This window comes from Tupaia chinensis, unplaced genomic scaffold, assembly GCF_000334495.1.
Source record: "Tupaia chinensis unplaced genomic scaffold, TupChi_1.0 Scaffold000066_1, whole genome shotgun sequence".
Classification (NCBI taxonomy): Eukaryota; Metazoa; Chordata; class Mammalia; order Scandentia; family Tupaiidae; genus Tupaia; species Tupaia belangeri.
Window position 1 is genome coordinate 1,805,404 of NW_006159525.1, and position 19,489 is coordinate 1,824,892.

The 19,489-nt window shown below is 57.6% G+C and overlaps 1 protein-coding gene across 1 annotated transcript in view; it reads left to right on the plus strand.

The window, feature by feature from the left end:
* Positions 1-63: 63 nt before the first annotated feature.
* The window catches only part of PMEPA1 (prostate transmembrane protein, androgen induced 1), a gene marked incomplete in the record, with an annotated part of 55,405 nt that continues 35,979 nt past the window's right edge, over positions 64-19,489 (plus strand). The window contains 1 exon segment of the mRNA XM_014582251.2: positions 64-265. Within this exon segment, the coding sequence (XP_014437737.2) occupies positions 64-265 (202 nt within the window).

The following is a 19,489-nucleotide window of genomic DNA, read 5'->3' on the forward strand; positions in this document are numbered from 1 at the left end:
CCGGAGGACTAGGGCGGGCGGATCCGCGGAGTTTCCATTTTATTCCCCTAAGGGGCGGGCGCGATGAAGCAATTAGGCCAGCTCTTTATCAACTTTGGGCTGGGGGGGCGTGTCAGACACTGTCTGGTCTGCGAGGTGTCTGGGGCACCGGGCGTGTGTCTGGAGTGCTTGCGGCGTTGTGTCTCCGTCTCTGCGAGTGGTTTTCCGGACGTCTGTGAAGTACGCGTGTCTGCGTGGCTGTCTGGGGCTCCGAGCGTCCGGGAGGGTACGTGGCCCGGTGTGGGGCTCACAGTGTGGGGCTCGGTGTGCCGCTCTGGGTGTCTGTGGGGCTGAGCCCCCAGCGGCCTCCAGCCCTGTGTGTCTGCATTGGTGTCTGGGGGCCTCCTCCTGAGTGTGTGCCCTGCTCTGGGGGTCTGGGGGCTGTTGGTGTCCAGGTGTCTGATCAGGGCATCTGGCCCAGCGTGGATCCGGGTATGTGTCATTGTGCAGTGGCTGTCCCCGACTCACCTACAAATAGCCTCTGTCGTCTGGACAGCTTGGCCCCAGTCTGGCTGGAACGGCGGTTACAAATGAGTCAAAGTTTGGGGCTGTTGTGTTTGGGACTGCCAGGGGCGGAGGACTAAGGGTGGGGAGTGGCGCATCTGATTCTGGGGCTCCCTGAGCGCCCTGTGCACCCAGACGGGACGGAGCTCTGCTTCCTTCCTGCACACACCCAGGCAGACATTTGGTTGGGGGGGGAATTGAACCCTCAGCCCCTTAGGTTCTGGCTTCTAGCCTACACCCCTCCCCCCCCCCCCCCCCCCGCCCGCCTCTCTGAGCTTTCCCCATCTTTGCCACACACCGCCCAGGCCCCAGAGCAGCACAGCCTTCCCTCCCAGGTCAGCCCCCTCCAGCCGGGAGGAGGGTGAGGGCAGCCGCTGGGTGAGTCAGAAGCTGCTTCCGCAGGCAGGTGCAGCCACCTACCACAGTTTGGGCCCCTGAGCCTGTACAGAGAGCGGGGAGGTAAAAATAACCCATGCAGCCCTGTGGGGAGCCAGGGGCATGAAGGGGCCTCCCCTCCACCTGGCCCCACTCCCGCCCACCCTGGAGAGCCCTGCTCTCCCCCCACGCCACCACCCGCAGCGGCCCTGTGCCAGGCCAGCGAGGTGCTGGGAGTACCTGCCCACTGCCAGGTTTGCGGAATCCACTTGCATCAAACCAGATTGCTCCCGAGAGGCCCTCTGTGAACTAAGGAGGCTGATGCCAGGCAGGAGGGTGCTGCGGGCACCGCTGGCCTGGGGGAGGCCCATGCTGGGTGGGCTACTCCAGCCTCGGGGGAGGCCCGTGCTGGGTGGGCTACTCTTAGGCACCTTGGTGCCTATTTCACCCTCTCAGCCTGTGATGCCACCTCCTGCCCGGGGTACCCACGTTCCTGTGTGGCCGTACTCCAAGGACGGATGCAGTTGAAAATTGGGCCTCTCTTTACATTCAGGACTTTTAATGTGCATGTTCTGACTTTTGTCCCTTTCTCGGCTGATTAGCCCTAAGGACATTTGGACTGACACCAAGGCGTCCTGCTAAATTCCAGGCTTGTGCTCCCCCAGAGTGGGACCCTTGAGGTGAGTGGCTGGAGAGTTGGCCTGTCGCAGCTGGCCTGGGTGCTGGCCTGCTCTGTGTGGACACATCCTACTTAGCGGAGCAAGCTGGCAGGCAGGGAGGGACCAGTCTTAAAAATGCAGGTATAATGTGGCATGCTGCAAGTGTTAATCAGATTTCCCTGGAAGACAAGGGCAAGGAGGCCTTAGGGCCTGGTGTTTCCTGGAGTTTCTTCCCAGCGAGAGGAAGGAGGGAAGGAGAGGAGCTGCCCGGCAAGGCTGCTATTCCCCTCAGACATTTTGCCCGTGGCTTACAGCTAGAACTTTAGAGAGGGACATGAAGCTGGACCTCAGGGCAGTGTCCATGTGGGTCCTCCTTTCTGACACCTTCCTGCAAAAGGAGATTGATCTTATGAGATCCCTCAAGCTATTCTGGGCCTTAGTTTCTTCTAAAAATGAGACCATAATGGTCAAGGTATAAGATTCCAGTCTTTAGAGAAATGTTCTCTGGGCTCCAGAGCCCGCCAGAGGTCTCAGCCTGGACGTGGCTTCCCCGCCCCTGCAGCCTAGCCTGTGCTCTGTGAGCTTCAGTTGCCCTGAATTTCAGGCCTGGGGAACCATGGTACAGCAGGGGTTCGCACCCTTGGTTCGTAGACATTGAGATCGCCAATCACAGTAGACCCCTCCGGATTGCTGTCTCATTTGGAACTCGGCCCCCGCCTGGTGGGATGGGCTCGGCTTCGGTGCATCACTGCTGGAGCCCCATCTTTTCTGAGTCAAGGATGGGAATCGCCTTCCCAGACACAACGCACAGGGAAAGATGCTGTTCTTTTAAAAAGCCGGATGTGGGGGGAGGCAGCAGCACAGGGGGCAGCGGGGGTTGGAGGAGAGGACCCAGCACACTTCTGTGTCTCAGAAATGCGCCCCCCGCCCCTGTGCCTGCAGCTTTTGTGGGCACAGATGCTGCACGTGCTGTCCGGACAGACTGCCTCTGCGTGCTCTGCAAGGCCAGCTCCAGGCTCCCTGCCCTGGACCCACCTCCGTGGTGCTATCTATGGGGACAGTTCCCTTTTTTCTCAGTTTTGAGTTTTATCACTCAGATCCCAGTCCCTCTCCCCTGACCTGTTCAAACGAATGTCCCGGAACACTCGAGGCTCGCTGGGCACCCAGGGCCGGTGTCTGTCTGGCACCTGCTGTTCGCGTGTGACACTTCTCCAGTCCAGCGTGTCTCAGCCTCCACTCTGTGACAGCTGGGCCAGACAGTTCTCTGCTGGGGGAGGGGAGGGCTGCCCTGTGCTGTTGGACGGTTGGCAACATCCCTGGCCTCTGCCCACCAGGCATGCCTGCTTCCCACTGTGACAACCAGACTCGTCCCCAGACATCGCCTGATGCCGGGGCTAGAGCCGTTGTCTCATCAATTACTGTCTTCTCCAAAGGGGGTTGGAGGCCGGGGCAGCATCTGAGCTGCTGGAAGAGGCCCCCCGTTCCCTTCGGAAGCCAGTGCCGGAAAGGCCCGTGGCCACTGCGGTCCGAGCTGGCGCTGGCCCCAGCCTTACTGAGGACCTGCTGTGCGCGCCCCGGGACACCGAAGCTCCCCTAGGGTTTGCGTTTCCTCTCAGAGTGGGAGCTGGCGTTGCAGGAATGGGTTAGAAATGTGGGTGTCAGGCATGGCTGCCTTCCCCTGGGCCCTCTGGGCTGGGACCCTCTGAGGGTTTCCTGACTGGACTTGGGGTGGTGGTGAGAGCTGTTTTGTGTCCGGGGCCAGGTCAGTTGGCTGCAGCAACCCTGCTCACCTAACCCCAGGCGTGGGGCAAGTTCAGCATTCGTCAAGATATAAAATAGCTGATTGTTCTCATGCACACTCGTGCCATGTGCTTGCACATGCATGTGCACACACAGCGGTCTGCCTTTCTGCCTCTCCTGCCAGCTTCACTTTGGGCTGGGAATGGTTCAAGCTCCGGGCACATAGGAAAAGGGGAGAGGAGAAAGCGCACCCCTCCCCCAGCTGTGTAGATGTGCAGGGCTGCGGAGCCCCTCTGCAGGGAGCAGGGGCAGCCGGGTGCCCACCGCAAACCCACTTTCCTTCAGGGCGCCCTCGCTCACCTGCCACCACATATCCTGGAGGTGCTGACTGGGCGTGCCCAGACACCTGCCCCTGGCCCTGTCCCCTCAGCCCAGGGCCCCAGGGGTTCAGATGTCCTGGTTGGGACAGTTGTTTTTACAAGTAAGAAAATGTCTGAGAGGAGGGTGTTGGTGGCAGGGCCCAAACAGGAGGGCCAGCGTGGCATCTCTCCTCAGGTGTTACCACCCGGAGACCAGGCGTGCAGGTGGCTCAGCTCAGCCTCTGGGCCTGCCTGCAGGGCAGGGGCACTTGTGAGTAGAGTTGGCGACAGCACTCCAGGCTGGACTCCCCCGCGGGCGTGTCTGAGAGGGGTGCTGGAAGCCGAGGACCCAGGACTGCCTGATACAGGGGTTGCATAATGCATCACGGCTGGGACACGTGCAGAGCCTCGTGAGCTGCGTGCCACTCTGCACGGGGCGGGGGCTGCTGTGCTGGGCCTTCTCACAGGTGTCTGGGGTGGGCTTCAGGCCCTGGGCACCTGAGTGCTGGGTGCAGGGCCTCTCCGGTGCCATGGTCACATGGCCCCCGTGTGGTCCCCATGTGGCCAGAGCTTTCAATTCCAGCCTGAATGGCTTAACTGTGATGAATTAAGTACCAGCAGTGCCCTCTCCCCTCTCTCTGAGAGACCCGGAACGCCTGCCTGCAGACCCGAGCGGTCTGGCCGATGGCCACTGGGCATGAGAGTGTGACCAACCAGAGGGGTGGCTGTGTCACCTGTCGCTGGCTTGGTGCATTTGTAAGGTGAACAGTTGCTCCTGAGCTGAGAGTGTTGAGTGTTCAGCAAAAACAGGGTGCCACGTGTGACCCAGTGCCTGGCACAGCTGTTCGTGGGGTGATGGTCACAGGGCAGGTTAAACGGGACAGTTCCACCTGGTCCCCTGGCGGTCACTCTGGCACACCGCGTGGGGAGAAGGTTTCGCCAGGAAAAGGTCTCCCCATCCTGGGACTGGGTGGGGGGTCAGAATCCATAGGCCCATCTAGGGACTGTGATCTTGGACATGGAGGTCACCAAGTCTGTAATTGTCCACGTCCGCCAGGCTCACTGCAGTGTGACCACCTTGTGCCCACCCGAACCCTGAGCCCACTGCTGCCTTGGTGGGCAGAGGCCGGGAGGGGATGTGAGGCTCGGGATCAGGCTGGGGGGACAACACCAGCTGGCGTCCGGATAGCCCACTGGGTCCAAACCCGGAGACAGTCAGGAACAGAGAGCCCGGACCCTTGGGACGACTTGAGGCATCCCATTTTTGAAAAATCAGTTTTAATTTTTCACAAATGAGCATTGGAGGCAGACCCTCAAAATACAGGCTCCATCTCCCCTGCAGGTGCGGGATGGAGGAGTGGAGGCCAGCGCTCCTGCCCTGCCCTCTCCGTGCAGCTGCGAAGACACTGAGCCCGTCTTCTCCTTGGGTGACCCTGCAAAGCCAAAGCCCAGCCCTGGCACCTTGAGGGGCTTGTCGGGTCTTGTCAGGCACTGGCAGGTGTCTGTCACCAAGCTGGGAATTCCGAGGGGCTTGCAAACAGGGGTGGGGGCTCAGCACCCCAGGATGGGCCTGAAGTCTGGGGCACTTCTGTGCATCTTCAGGCCCCAGCGTGTCTTCTCCCACCCGTTTCCCATGACTGGGGGACATCTGCCTGCACTCCCTTTCCTAGCTGGATGTGCAGAGACGATTGTGCACCACGATTGTGTACCACGTACTAGAGACGCGTTTTTCTCTGTCTTCAAAACAACTCTGAAAGAGCTACCGCCGGCACCAATTTGCAGATGCAAAACAGGCCTCGGAGAGGGTAAGACGCTCGCTCCAGGTCACAGCCAGGACCTGATCAGCTGGGATTTCAACCCAAGCCCCTGACTCTGCAGCCCCCGAACATGCAGCTTCCAGGCCCACGCTTTATTCACTGGGACAGTTCACGACATGCTGAGTGGAGAGGTCTCCTAAGACCCCAAGGCCACGTTGGACCATTTGTTAGGGATCAACACCAAGGCATGGCGACCTCTCAAAGCAAGCGGCTCGATCCCTCCTGCTCCTGCAGGACACTGCCAATGCTCCCTGGAGACCTCCCCAAACACGTGCCTGTTCAGGCTGCGGGAAGCTCCGGAACCTGTGTTCGGCTCCCTGTGCTTCCCCGAGGCCAGTGCTAGCAGCTGTAGCAGGAGCTTGGTGAGTGCCAGGAGTGTCCTGGAGGGGACGGTATGGGCTGGACAGGGACAGCCTGGAACGCGGCATCCTCAGGCGCTCGGGCATTCAGTGCCACTCGTCGCACGCTGTTCCAGATGCTGCGGAACCTCATGGACAGCATGGTGAGCCCCAGCCCTCTGACAACTGCTGGTCTCGTGAGTGGACAGTCGAGAACACGAGCTCAGTTAGGAGGGCGCTGGGAGGAAACAAACACAGGCCCTGCTAGGCCTCTTCAAGACCACCCAGACTGGCCGTCCTGCTTAGCTCTGGCTGGTCCTGCCTGTGGTGGCCATTAGAGTAACTGGGTGCTTCTGCCATTACTCTGTCTCCTAGCACCGAGGTTGGGACCTGCCTCTCTGCTCATGGGGTTCCCAAGCCTGGGAGCTACCTCATGTCCAGATGGTGAGAGGAGGAGACGGCGGTTCGTAGATGGTTCCAGGCAGACGGGACCAGATGCCGGTTCTGGAACCTTCAGGAGCAAGCGTAGAGGCCCTCCCGCACCCCGGCAGGCTCCTGTAAATGGGAGGAAGGATAACTCCTACCCGATGGCAATCCAGACTCTTGCCTGGCCACAGACACTACGACTTTGCTGCTCCATGGAAGGTTCCAGACCTGAGCAGGAAGCTGCACCGCAGCCCCCTCCCACCACCTTCTTGAAACCCAGGGCAGGTGTGGGAACCAAGGTGGCCGTGCCTTCCCGGATGTGGGCCCAGTTGTCCTGGAAGGTCCAGGTTTCTCAGCTGAGGCTCTAGTCCCACGGGTGTCTCCAGCTGCCAGCAGCACGTCACCACGCCCTGCCCCGTGTCCCAGAGGGACCGTCTCCAGCGCGTTGCTCCTCTGCACACACTTGCCACTGACTTAGAGGGGTTTGGGTTGCTCCCCTTCCCGATTGGCACCCGGCGGAGCTGGCGTCTGCTCAGATGCGACGCTGAGACACGCGTATGGAAAGGAGTTAGGCAGGAGTGACTCACCTTCGGAGGTGTCAGGTGGGGATGGATCTTCCTGATGTTCCAGCGGATTCTATTATGTGTTTGTTTTTCCCTGGGGGGGTGGGAGGAAGGGGGCGCCCCGCTTAGGAGGGAGGGGGAGCCGGGTTTCTTTCCCTTAGGTGCATTTTGACTGAGATTGTGTCCGGTTGTGTCAGCCGTGAGGAAGCGCCTTCACCGCAGGAAGAGCCGCAGTTGCCTAGCAGGGAGGTCGAGGCCCTGGCGGCTCCAATCGGAGTGCCGGGAGAGGTGGGCTTCTGGCCTCGTTGCAGGCTCTGGGAGGTCCACTGTCCACCCCAGACGCCTCCCAGTTCCCCTCCTTGGCATGGAACGTGAACTCCCCACCCCCAGATACAGTCAGGGCCTCATCCAGGTTCGAGAGACCCCCTCGCCTTAAAGTGCTGAGCCAGCTCCCATCTGCTTTGTCCCTAAAATGGGCTTTGTGGGGAGAGGTGGCTGTGGTGAATCCTAGCTCGGGACAAACAGGTGATCTTGGTGCCAAGTAGATGCTCAATAAACAGCTAAAACAGCCGGCGGCTGAGAGGGCTCGTGGTGGGCCTCGGTTTCCCATGCCTGCTGCAGCCTGCAGCAATGTTCTGGAAGGGCCAGCGCGTGCGGGGTCTGTCCAGGGCAGCTGCCGCCCTTTGTCATCACTGATCCCTGGCGTGGAATTCATCCGAGCATCACGGATAGGGGTCCCCGGGAGGTGAAGCTTCCAGCCCAAGCCCTGGGAGTGTTGGGGAAAGCGGTAAACCCGGCCATGGGTTCGCTGGGACATCACTGGTTAAGAAGGTAAAATGCATGTTTCTATAATGAAGGCCGTGTAACTTTTTTTGCTGTAAGGCACCTTTGCTTGCCAGAGAGAGAGAGAATGAGGGAAAGTGAGCTAGCACCCCCAGGGGGTGGCCATGCCGCCATTTCCTCTCCTCCGTTCTCTTTTTGGTATTTTGAGCACACACACACTTGGGTTTTCCAAGCCACTGGGTCTGGGACATGAGCCGTGGGGTCTGCCATGTGGGATCCAGTGCTTTAACCACCACACCACCTGCTGGCCCTAAAGCCTAGTATCTTTACATGTTCAAAATACACATGTAGTCAGCCCCGCCTCTGCGGGTTCAGGGACCGGGGCGGGGGTGTGTGTGTGTGTCAACCTACAGCAGAGGCGGTCCAGGGACCCTGACTATTACATGATGGAGGACGAGGTGGTGGCCGTAGAGAGAGGCTGAAGTTTGTCACTTACGCCCGATGCTAGGGTTATCTAGAGAGGGCACTCTGAGGGTGCCGAGCCTGGGTGGCACAGGCCGCAGGATCCCTGACTGCTGCACTGGCAGCCACGTGGACCACGCAGGTTCAGACCGCTGGCCCTGTCCACTGGAACGTGCCAGGTACATGTGCACACAGCCAGGGTCCTGAGGAGCTGGAGGCCAGGAAGGCAATGGCTTCACTACGCGACCCAGTCGGGCGTGTGAGCGGCTCCATCAGGGTGCCACTCACACATGTGCGAGCCCACGGGTGCACACGAGCGCTTTCGTGAATATGATAAGATAAGGACTTGGACAGTGAGAGGATGAAGGGTGTGCAGGGGTGATGCATGACCACCGCACCCCTTTACGGGAGGGGCTTGCGTGTCTGCAGAGGATCCTGGAGCCAGTCCCTCTCAGACGCTGAGGAATGACTATCTATTACATATGATACATGCGAGGTGTACACATTATGTTTGAAAATGTGTGCTTCCCACCCACTGAGGCTGCGAGGCCTCGCCGAGGTCCCTCGGGGGGAGACCCCAGCTCCCCCAGCGACCGAGCGGGTGAAATCAGGCTTCCGGGCTCGTGTCTCCGTCACCAGCGAAGGGAAAGTTGAGTCAGTTTTCCAGAAATTTGGAGCAAGACAAATTGCCTTCCCCAGGTTTTGGGGCCCGGAGTTCCCCTGTCCCTGGTCACCCATTGCTCCCCAGGGCTAGATCCTGACAACCGCGGCTTACCCATCTGCCATGCTCTGCCGGGGGCCGTCCAAGCAGCTGGTGGCCATGCGGAGAAAGGCAGTGGGGCCACGCCCCGGGAGTTGGGATTTATTTTTTGCCAGAGGGCGGAGAGGGAAAGTGGGGAAGCACCCCACAGGCTTGGTCACACCAGTCTCTCCTCCCCCATCTCCCCTACTTTCAGGATTCTGGGCATGCACGCATACATGCCGGGTGTGTTTCTCAGGCTTCTGGGTCTGGGACTCAAACCACATAATTCGCCCTGTGGGGTCCAGCTGCCTTAACCATCTAGCCATGGGCTGACCTGAATTTTTTTAAATTATTAAACGGGAGAGAAGGACCAGCAGATGGCATAATGGTTATGTCGCTAGACTCCCATGTATTTGACCATGGTTCGAGTCCTGGACCCAGTGGCCTAAAACTTACACTGGGGTGCTTGTGCGTGCCCAAAATCCTAAGAGGGGAATGGAGAAGGGATTGCATTGTGACCATCCCCTAGAGGGGAGATTTCTCGCTTTCTGTCTGTCTCTCCAGCAAGTGCACATACTCTATAGCAAAAATCTATCTTTAAAAAGTATATGTTAAAAAAATATGAAAAGAGGGAACCAGCAGTTAGCGTAATGGCTATGTCGCTGGACTCCCACATAGTTGACCGTGGTTCGCATCCCGGACCCGGTGGCTTAAAACTCATGCTGGGCACGTGTGCGTGTGTGCCCAAGATCCCGAGAGGAGAATGGAGGAAAAGGGATTGCGGCGTGGCCATCCCCCCGGGGGGTGATTTCTCGTTTTCTGTCTCTCTGTCTCTCTCTGTCTGGCTGGTGAGCACATGCGCCCTATAGCGAAAACCTCTCCAAAAAAAAAATATGAAAAGAGAAAGAAGAGTGGAGGGGAGACGGCCTGGGTGGGGCCTTGCAGCACCACAGTCCTCTCCCAGCCTTCTTCTAACCAGCCAGGATTATAGGCCCCCCACGTGGTCAGGGTGACCTGGGATCCGAACCCTGCAGCTTCCCATAATGTATCTCTGGTGTCTCACAGCAGCGCCCTGCTGTCTGTACCACTGGCTGGGCCAAGTTGTTTTTTCTTTCTAACTTGCTGTAGTGTGTGGATACATGTGAGGTGTACACATTATGTTTGAAAAAGTGAATCCCACTCACAGAGGCTCCGAGGCCTCACCGGTGTCCCTCAGCTGGAACCTACAGTGGAGATGTATCTCTCACTGAAGAGAGAGAGAGAACCCCTTAAGGGGATGTCCACGCTGCAATCCCGTCTCCATTCTCCTCAGGATTTGGGGCATGCATGCACACACTCCCTGAGTGTTTTTCAAGCCACCTGGGCTAGGACTTGAACCACAGAGTTGGCCATGTAAGATTCAGCCACCTCAACCACCAGGCCACAGTGGGCCAAGTCGGAGTTCTCCATGCAGCCAGCCCCCTGCTGTGTGGTCTGGTGAGCTGCCTGCCCTCCTCAATCGCAGCGGCTTCATTTATAACCTGGGGCTCGTGGTTTCTGCACTGAGGCAGCTGGACGATCTCCTAAGCAGCCAGAATGGGGCTGAGCACACAGTAGGTGCTCAGTAAACCAGAGGGGAGCTGGTGCTGATGGACAGCAGGTCAGCCCCCTGAGAGCATCAGCCATTGGCAGTGCAGCTGGCTCCTCGCTGAGGTTCCCGCGGGGGTGGGTCATCCCTGACGTGGGTGACCTGGTCACAGATATTTACATCCGTTTGGGGAGGTTCGGGCACCTAGGCAGCACGTTTAGCCTAAGCCCTGCAGGGTGATTTGTCCCAGAAGCCACACATCCCGGAGGGAGGCTCAGAACTTACATGTGGCCAGAGCAAATGCTGTTTTTTCGTCAGCCTGAGTTTTATAGCAGGCTGATAGCTTTGTTCCGAAGTGCCTTGTCGATGTCAGTTAAAGTGGTGCGAGAGTGTGGCTGTGGTCAGCGATGTGCTACAGGGTTCAGTCTGAGCAAAGGAGATCTCTGTGTTCTCTGGCCACGACGGTTAAGGGCTGGGCGTGGGAGTGGGTAATGCAACATCCGCCATGCCTGCGTACATACGTGCTCACTGTACGGCCCTCGTGTGGCTGCACCCTTCAAGGGACTTAACGAAGGTCTTACATGACCCTCCAGAAGAAGGTAGGAAGGGGAGGGGGTCATTCCCGTCGGGGAACCTTCGCGAACGTGGCGGCCACCCCCACCCCGTCCTGCAGATTCCCAGTGCCTAGTCTGCTGTGCTGGTCACAGCCCTAATTGCCTTCCTAAAAACAATTGAGTCGGTAATAATTCTGTAAATCTATGAATCAACTTCGCGCAAACACCCTGAGTAATTTCTTTGTTCTCTTCTTTCTACTTTGTAATTGGTGTCTGTAAAAGCCAAAGGTTCGGTCTTGCGGAAGGCATGATTCATTTATTGGTGTCTGTGCCGCCTCGTTATCATTCAGTCATTTCGGAGCGGCGCGCTGAGCCAGGAGTGATTCATCCGAGCTGAGCCTCGCAGCGATGGGGTCACGGCCATAGGAGGAAACCATTTTGCTAATCCGTGTATGGTATGGGGGAGAGAGGTGGGTGTTGGCAGCGATGGAGAGAGAGGGTGTCGATCACGCTGGTGAACATCGCCGATGGAATAGCACCAGCCAGCTCTTTATTTATTTATTCTTGGAGAGGTTCTTGCCGTAGGGCACGTGCACTCACCAGAGTGGCAGAGACAGAAAGCGAGAACTCACCCTCCAGGGGGGATGGCCACGCCGCAATCCGTTCTCTTCCATTCTCCTCTCAGGATCTTGGACATGCACGCACACGTGCCCGGAGTGAGTTTAAGCCACAGAGTCCAGGACTCGAACCGCGGCCGAATACATGGGAGTCCAGTGACATAGCCATTATGCTAACTGCTGGTCCCCAACCAGCCCTTTAGACCCCGCTCCGTTTGCTGCTGTTGATCTCACGCCAGACCACAGCTACATTGCCCACCTTGGGTGTACCTCGCCCCACGTTTGACACTGAGCAGGCTGACAGGTGGCCACGCCCCTGTCAAACCTGGAGGCGAGTCTCGAACCCCAAGTCATGAGTGCAGAGAATACATCCTTTTTAAAATTACGTGGAGCCAGCCGGTGGCCTGTGGTTAAGGAGGCTGCATCCCACGTGGCCAACTGCATGGCTTGAATTCCAGACCCTGCAGCTTGAAAAACATGCCAGGTGTATGTGCATGCGTGCCCAAAAGCCTGAAAGGAGAGTGAGACTGGGAAGGGATTGCCGTGTGGCCATCCCCTACGGGGTTGCTTTTCTTTCTCTCTTTCTCAAACACTGTCTCTCTCTGGTGAGTGCACATATCCCTGGCCCCCCAAAATAAAAAAGTGCATGAGGACATTTCAAAAAGTTTGTGGAAATTAAAATTAAAGTGTGAGTTAATTTGGGTGCAAAATGTTGGAAATCCCTGAGTAGTTTTTTCATAATGTGCATTTTCTGTGAAAGTCCTGGAGATCTGTAGGGCCACCCTGTAGATGTCCAGACTTACACGTCAGAAGACCCACACCCCTCTGCCTCACTTCTCAAACCATGACGATTAGAGGTCTGCAGTGGTTAAGTCCTTGCATTTTTCTGCCAAGTGTGTGAACTCACACGAGGTGCACTGATTTGCCTAATTTTATTAGTTGCTTTTGGCCCTAAATAAAATTGTCACTGTCCTCCCATCCAGAGAATAATTAGATGGCCTGCCACACGGCCCAGAGGTGTGATTAGGGATCCAGCTTCCCATTGTCCCTATGAACCTGGGCCCTGCCTACCAGTGCGCAATGCAAAGCCACTTGTGCTTATTGAGGGATATTGCTTTCTGTAGGTGTTTATTTTCTGCAGTGCCTCCTCTGGCTGATGCTCGTCTGCCTCACTGAGCGAAGGCCCAGCTCCAGGGTTTTTGGCTCGCTGGCTCCTACCCAGGCCTAGGCACAGAGCATGTCCGTTGGTGTTAGTCCAGTTACCCACTGAGTTTCTTCAAGAAAGTTCCCTGGAGGATGAATATGCTGGTGACCTTTCCTCAGAGAACCCAGCCAGTGATTACTGAGCTGCTTGACTTTCAAGGTATGTAGATCGGGGATGTTGAGTGCATAGCGCTCAAATCAGCCCTCCCCTCACTGTCCAGTGACAGACATTACTAATCGATTGCAGTCTGTGCCAAAACAGAGCTCCATGTGCACTCCTGGTCGGGGTTCAGGGAGGGCTTGAGTGTTGAAATCTATCGACCACCCAGGATGTGGATGAACTTTGCGGGGAAAACTGGAAGTTGTGCAGAAGCTGGCTGTGGGAGTGCAGTGGGGCTGCGGAAATCCCGGCAGGAGGAGGCGGTGGTTCTGCCTGTGGCTGCCTGGACTCCTGCTCTCCCTCGCCCTGCCCTGTGGAGTCCTGCTGAGCTGGGTAGTCCTTTCCTTGAGTCCTAAGGAAGTTCTTGGTAACCCAGCCCCTGTTTTCAGCTGTCAGGCCTGAGTTTCTTTCGAGCGTAACAGAGACCTCCCTACTCTTCTAGGCAACTCGGCGAGACCCCGGCTCACTCCTTACTCCCTGGCAGCCCGTCACGTGTCTGTCTTTGTAAGTGGGGTAACAAACTGAAGTGTATATGGAGTCCAGTGACATAGCCATTATGCTAACTGCTGGTCCCCAACCAGCCCTTTAGACCCCGCTCCGTTTGCTGCTGTTGATCTCACGCCAGACCACAGCTACATTGCCCACCTTGGGTGTACCTCGCCCCACGTTTGACACTGAGCAGGCTGACAGGTGGCCACGCCCCTGTCAAACCTGGAGGCGAGTCTCGAACCCCAAGTCATGAGTGCAGAGAATACATCCTTTTTAAAATTACGTGGAGCCAGCCGGTGGCCTGTGGTTAAGGAGGCTGCATCCCACGTGGCCAACTGCATGGCTTGAATTCCAGACCCTGCAGCTTGAAAAACATGCCAGGTGTATGTGCATGCGTGCCCAAAAGCCTGAAAGGAGAGTGAGACTGGGAAGGGATTGCCGTGTGGCCATCCCCTACGGGGTTGCTTTTCTTTCTCTCTTTCTCAAACACTGTCTCTCTCTGGTGAGTGCACATATCCCTGGCCCCCCAAAATAAAAAAGTGCATGAGGACATTTCAAAAAGTTTGTGGAAATTAAAATTAAAGTGTGAGTTAATTTGGGTGCAAAATGTTGGAAATCCCTGAGTAGTTTTTTCATAATGTGCATTTTCTGTGAAAGTCCTGGAGATCTGTAGGGCCACCCTGTAGATGTCCAGACTTACACGTCAGAAGACCCACACCCCTCTGCCTCACTTCTCAAACCATGACGATTAGAGGTCTGCAGTGGTTAAGTCCTTGCATTTTTCTGCCAAGTGTGTGAACTCACACGAGGTGCACTGATTTGCCTAATTTTATTAGTTGCTTTTGGCCCTAAATAAAATTGTCACTGTCCTCCCATCCAGAGAATAATTAGATGGCCTGCCACACGGCCCAGAGGTGTGATTAGGGATCCAGCTTCCCATTGTCCCTATGAACCTGGGCCCTGCCTACCAGTGCGCAATGCAAAGCCACTTGTGCTTATTGAGGGATATTGCTTTCTGTAGGTGTTTATTTTCTGCAGTGCCTCCTCTGGCTGATGCTCGTCTGCCTCACTGAGCGAAGGCCCAGCTCCAGGGTTTTTGGCTCGCTGGCTCCTACCCAGGCCTAGGCACAGAGCATGTCCGTTGGTGTTAGTCCAGTTACCCACTGAGTTTCTTCAAGAAAGTTCCCTGGAGGATGAATATGCTGGTGACCTTTCCTCAGAGAACCCAGCCAGTGATTACTGAGCTGCTTGACTTTCAAGGTATGTAGATCGGGGATGTTGAGTGCATAGCGCTCAAATCAGCCCTCCCCTCACTGTCCAGTGACAGACATTACTAATCGATTGCAGTCTGTGCCAAAACAGAGCTCCATGTGCACTCCTGGTCGGGGTTCAGGGAGGGCTTGAGTGTTGAAATCTATCGACCACCCAGGATGTGGATGAACTTTGCGGGGAAAACTGGAAGTTGTGCAGGAGCTGGCTGTGGGAGTGCAGACCCCCCCCCCCCCCACCTGCTCTCCCTCGCCCTGCCCTGTGGAGTCCTGCTGAGCTGGGTAGTCCTTTCCTTGAGTCCTAAGGAAGTTCTTGGTAACCCAGCCCCTGTTTTCAGCTGTCAGGCCTGAGTTTCTTTCGAGCGTAACAGAGACCTCCCTACTCTTCTAGGCAACTCGGCGAGACCCCGGCTCACTCCTTACTCCCTGGCAGCCCGTCACGTGTCTGTCTTTGTAAGTGGGGTAACAAACTGAAGTGTATATGTACCTCTCTTGGGTTTTGCTGGTCTCTCCTCATGAGTCTTGAGCTCTGCCCTAAGCCTGATGTGGCAGACTTTCACACTCTAGTGAGAAAGAGCTCTGGACCTTTCCCCAGAGAAGACTCAGGTGAGTTGGGAGTTGGATTCAGGAATGAGCACCAGCAAGGGGAGGGCAGGAGGCTGTCGGTATTTCGGGGGTGAGCCCTGTGTCCCTCCACTTTGACTCTATCACTTTTCCTGGAGCTCACCGTGGTAGGTTTTTTCAGAACCATAGCTCTTCAATGGACAGTGGCAGGTGTTCATGGAACACTTTGCATGCCACGCCTCATTAATCCTCGTGGGGACCCTATTGGCACATGAGGGGGTGGAGCCAAGTCCCTCATGGGTCAGAGGTCACCCAGCATGGAGCAGAGCAGGAGCTGAGCGTGGGACACTATGGGGCTCTAGCGGGCCTGGTCTGGCAGGGCCGAGCCTACCTGCCCCCAGGCCTCAGCAGCGCCTGCTGGCTGGTGTGGAGCCGGTGGGTGCCTCGGGCCTCCCTGCTCCTCTGCACTCCTGCCTTTCCAGCTGGCCTCCCGCTCCCCTTCTGGGAGTGTCACCGGGCTGCGGGCTGCGGGCTGCACTCCCTGGGCTCAGAGCAGTAATCGTCCAGTGTCAGATTGATGGGGGGGGGTCACCGTGACAATGAGGTGCCGGCCAGGGCCTGGGTTCCCCGAGGGGGTTGAGCCCAGAGAACCCCAGCAGGTAAGCTCCATTTTAGGGAGCATGAGCTTTGCTGGCTCACTGAAAACCCAGCAGTCCTTGATCCTATGCACCTCACCACCGGGAGCTCTGGCTGCACGCCAGACCATGGGGGCTATTACTAACCGGTGAGTGATTCCAGGGGGGCCAGGATTAAGCCTTCTGGGCCGCCTCCAGCACGAGCTTGGAGACGGTAAAGCCAGGTCTACAGAGAGGGGGCAAACTCGGCACCTCTGCGGACGTGGGGTCCTGGCTGTCACAGGGGAGCCGTCAATGCTGTCAGGGTTCCAGTCCTCCCCTTGTCCACAGGGGTACTTCCAGGGCCCCCCCAAACCGTGCCGACACCTGCATAGATGCTTTTCCCATCCACGATAGGCTAGGTTTATGATAAGTTTAAAAACTAGACAACAGGAGATGAATAACAGTTCCGAATCAAATCGGACGATGGTACCAAGACCGGCATCATTCGTCCCGTGCTCCGGGGCCGTCGCTAAGTAAATCAGCCACCTGCCACGGCACTGCGATGCCGTGATACTGGAGCCGATGGCCCCCAAGGCTGCGAGGCCACAAACGGGTGAGGGCACGTGCAGTGAGGATGCGGGGCCGGGACTGCCAGGTGGGACCGTGTGGGGTGCCACGATGCCACCAAGGGTGATGCACTGCTTGCAACTCAGCAGCCATTCACTTCTGGAATTTTCCATGTCATATTTTCAGACAGCAGTTGAGTGTGGGTAGCTGAAACCGCAGGCAGAGACACCACGGGGAGCTGGGACGGCCACACAGAGACGCTGTGTAGACAGGGTCTGCACATGCCTGGATGGGACCACATCAAGCAGCGTCCTGGTCTCTGACCCGTTCTGCCATGTTCCTTCCCGACCAGCTGTTTTTACAGCTGAGTGACCCCCATGGCCTCCTACGGCCCAGGGCTGGCGGTCCCTGGTTGTGGTAGGAAGAGTGGGGGCCCAGAGCCTGTGCCTGTCTGTAGTTCAGGCAAAAGACACAGGGAGAGGAGGCTGGGAGGCACCTGCTTTCACCAGGCTCGGGGTGGGGGTGGGGGGAGATCAGCCAGTGTCCTCGCTGCTCCTTGCACCTGACCTCATGTGACCCTGGGCCTGGGCTCTGCCGTGGAGCTGCCCCAGCCGTTGCCTCTGGGCCCACGTGGGACTTGCTGCCTCCGTCTCGCGTGGTGGACTTGCTTTTTCTAAGGGGTATCCTGGCACTGCCTGGCAAATTTGTGGCCAACGGGGACAGGTAGACACGGGTTTCCTTGTCGTCTATCTCTGAGGTGCCAGCTAGGCCCAGGCTCACTGCTTTCTCCCTGACCACCTTCCTCCTCAGTGGCCTTCCCTGGAAAACCCGCATACCTGACCTGAGGGGTCTTGTTAGAAAGCCTTGCAAAGGCCCCTCTGGCAGCTGCAGCTTCCTTTCCCTCCCCTTCCTGTGGGGGGGTCACCTCCTGGAGTGTCCCGTTTTCTCAGTGCTGCCCTGGTTCCCTGTGGAAGCGCACACAGTGGGGCTCCTTGTGCTGGGGAGCACACCACGCTGGGCAGGATTTGCAGAAGAGCCGAGCTGCCCCAAGACCCAGAGAGAGCTCTGGTGGTGGGATTCTGGGGCCTTTGTGGGAACCACTTCGTAACCTGAATAATCAGGTGCCAGAGACCTGGCATCTGTCCCAGCCCCAGGCAGGGGGTCTTGGGGTGGCAGAGCCTTGCAGACGCTCTAGCACCTCTGGGTTTGGGACGGCCCTGCCAGACACGGCTCCCAGCCCCAAGCACCCGCCCGCCTCACCTGGCCTGCATTCCTCTGCAGGGAATGAGGATGTGGGTGACCCCAGACAGGTATGAGTCATGCTGCGGGGGGTGTTACTCAGGCGGTGAGACCCAGGCTTCCTTCCTTTGAGACGCTTGGACATCCGGGAGGGAGGGGGGTCAGGGCATGGCTGCTGGCAGAGCCTCAGTGGGCTGTGTGGGGCTGACAGGCTGAGGTCCCTGTCTCCTTGACCCTGGCATTATCTGAAGGAGGAGAAAGAAAAAAAAAAAGAAACTGGAGAGTGGTGCTCGAGGTGCCAGCTCGGAACCATGGCTCTGCCACTCACTGCTTTGGGGCTGCTAGCCCTCAGTGGTGAGGACAGAGGCTGGCCCCAGGGCCCTGGTGACAGCACACCGCCGGGCCCTGGTGACAGCACACCGCCCTGGGACTGTGGTGAGACCTCACGGGGTCATTGTTTAAGACAAGGCTAAGTGATGAAAGTGAATCAATTGAGTATTGCAGTTAAAAAGAAGCATTTTGAGGAATTTTAATTTATTGAATGGGGATTTGAAGAATGTGCCTTTTAGGGGTTCCAGAGCCCTGGCCAGTCTTAGGTAAGCGACTGTTGACCCAGGACCCCCCTTTGGAAGGGAAGCACTCTGCACTTTGGCCTTCAAAGGTTGTCCAGTCATTTGAAGGTTGAGGCCAATTTCCTTCTTCTGAGAGCAAGATTCAGGGTCACATTGCTGGCAGGAGTTGGGGGGTGGAATTCTGTCGCCCAGGCCAGGCAGGGAGGCAGGGAGGCAGGAGGTGGGGTCGGTGTGCGTCCTTGCATCCTCACCTCAGAGACCGCTCAGAAGAGCTCTCGGCAGGTGACGGGGCTCCCGCCCAAATTTCAGGATGGTGCTGATGAGGAGCATGCAGGAGAGGGCCCTGCATGCTTGCTGGGTCCAGCAGGCCCGCCACACCCCACAGGTTTGCACAGGGGTCCACTGAGGCTGCAGACGTCCCCACCCTGCCCTGGTCACAGCTGTGTGCGACCCTGGTCCCTAACCAAGGTTGCCGCGTTCTCTTTGAAACAGAAAGAGGACCCCCTGACTTGGTGGCCAGGTGTCCGAAGTGGCTTGGAGTGCTGCAGGAGAGCCCCACAGCCTTCTACCCAGCTCCAAGGCCCGTTTAGCTCTGGGAGGAGACAAGGGAAGAAAGCAGGGCAGTTCATGTCCAGCATGTCGGGGCTCCGGGCCTCGCACCTGCCTCCACGGGACCCACCAGCCGGTTACTGCTGGGACAGTCCCAGGTTGGGGCTGGGACCTTCTGCCACCTGTCTGCCCTGGGCTTTGGCACACCCTCCTTGACCTGGGTCCCAGATACCGGTCTAGGACTGGTCCTAAAAGAACTGGGGTGGGGGTGGGGTGGGATCAGGGAGCCAACCCCCCTAGCCCAGTGGCCCTGACTGGTCCAGGGACCACACCTGGCCTCCCCGCCTCTCTGCTCATCCTGTGAACCTGCCTCCTACCTGACTACCTGTCTAGGAATTTTTATTGCAGCCCACAGAAGCGTTGCAGGTTGGCTGGCCCTGCGAGGCGTGGGGGTGGGGGGCGGCCTCCAGCTCGCTCTTGGATGAGTGTGGACGTCAAGGTTGTGGTGTTTGGGGACTTGGCTGAGTTTTGCCGTGTTTATTTGTGCTGCGAGTCCACTGGCTTAATTCAGATTGACTTTTGGGTTGACTTTTTCCCAGGAGGCCGTTCCCGTAGCAGGGACGGAGATAAACGGTTGATTGCGATGAGGGGAGAGCTGGGAGCTCAGGCCCAGAGCAGCCCACGCCCCATCAGCTGCCGCCCCACGGCAGTGGTCC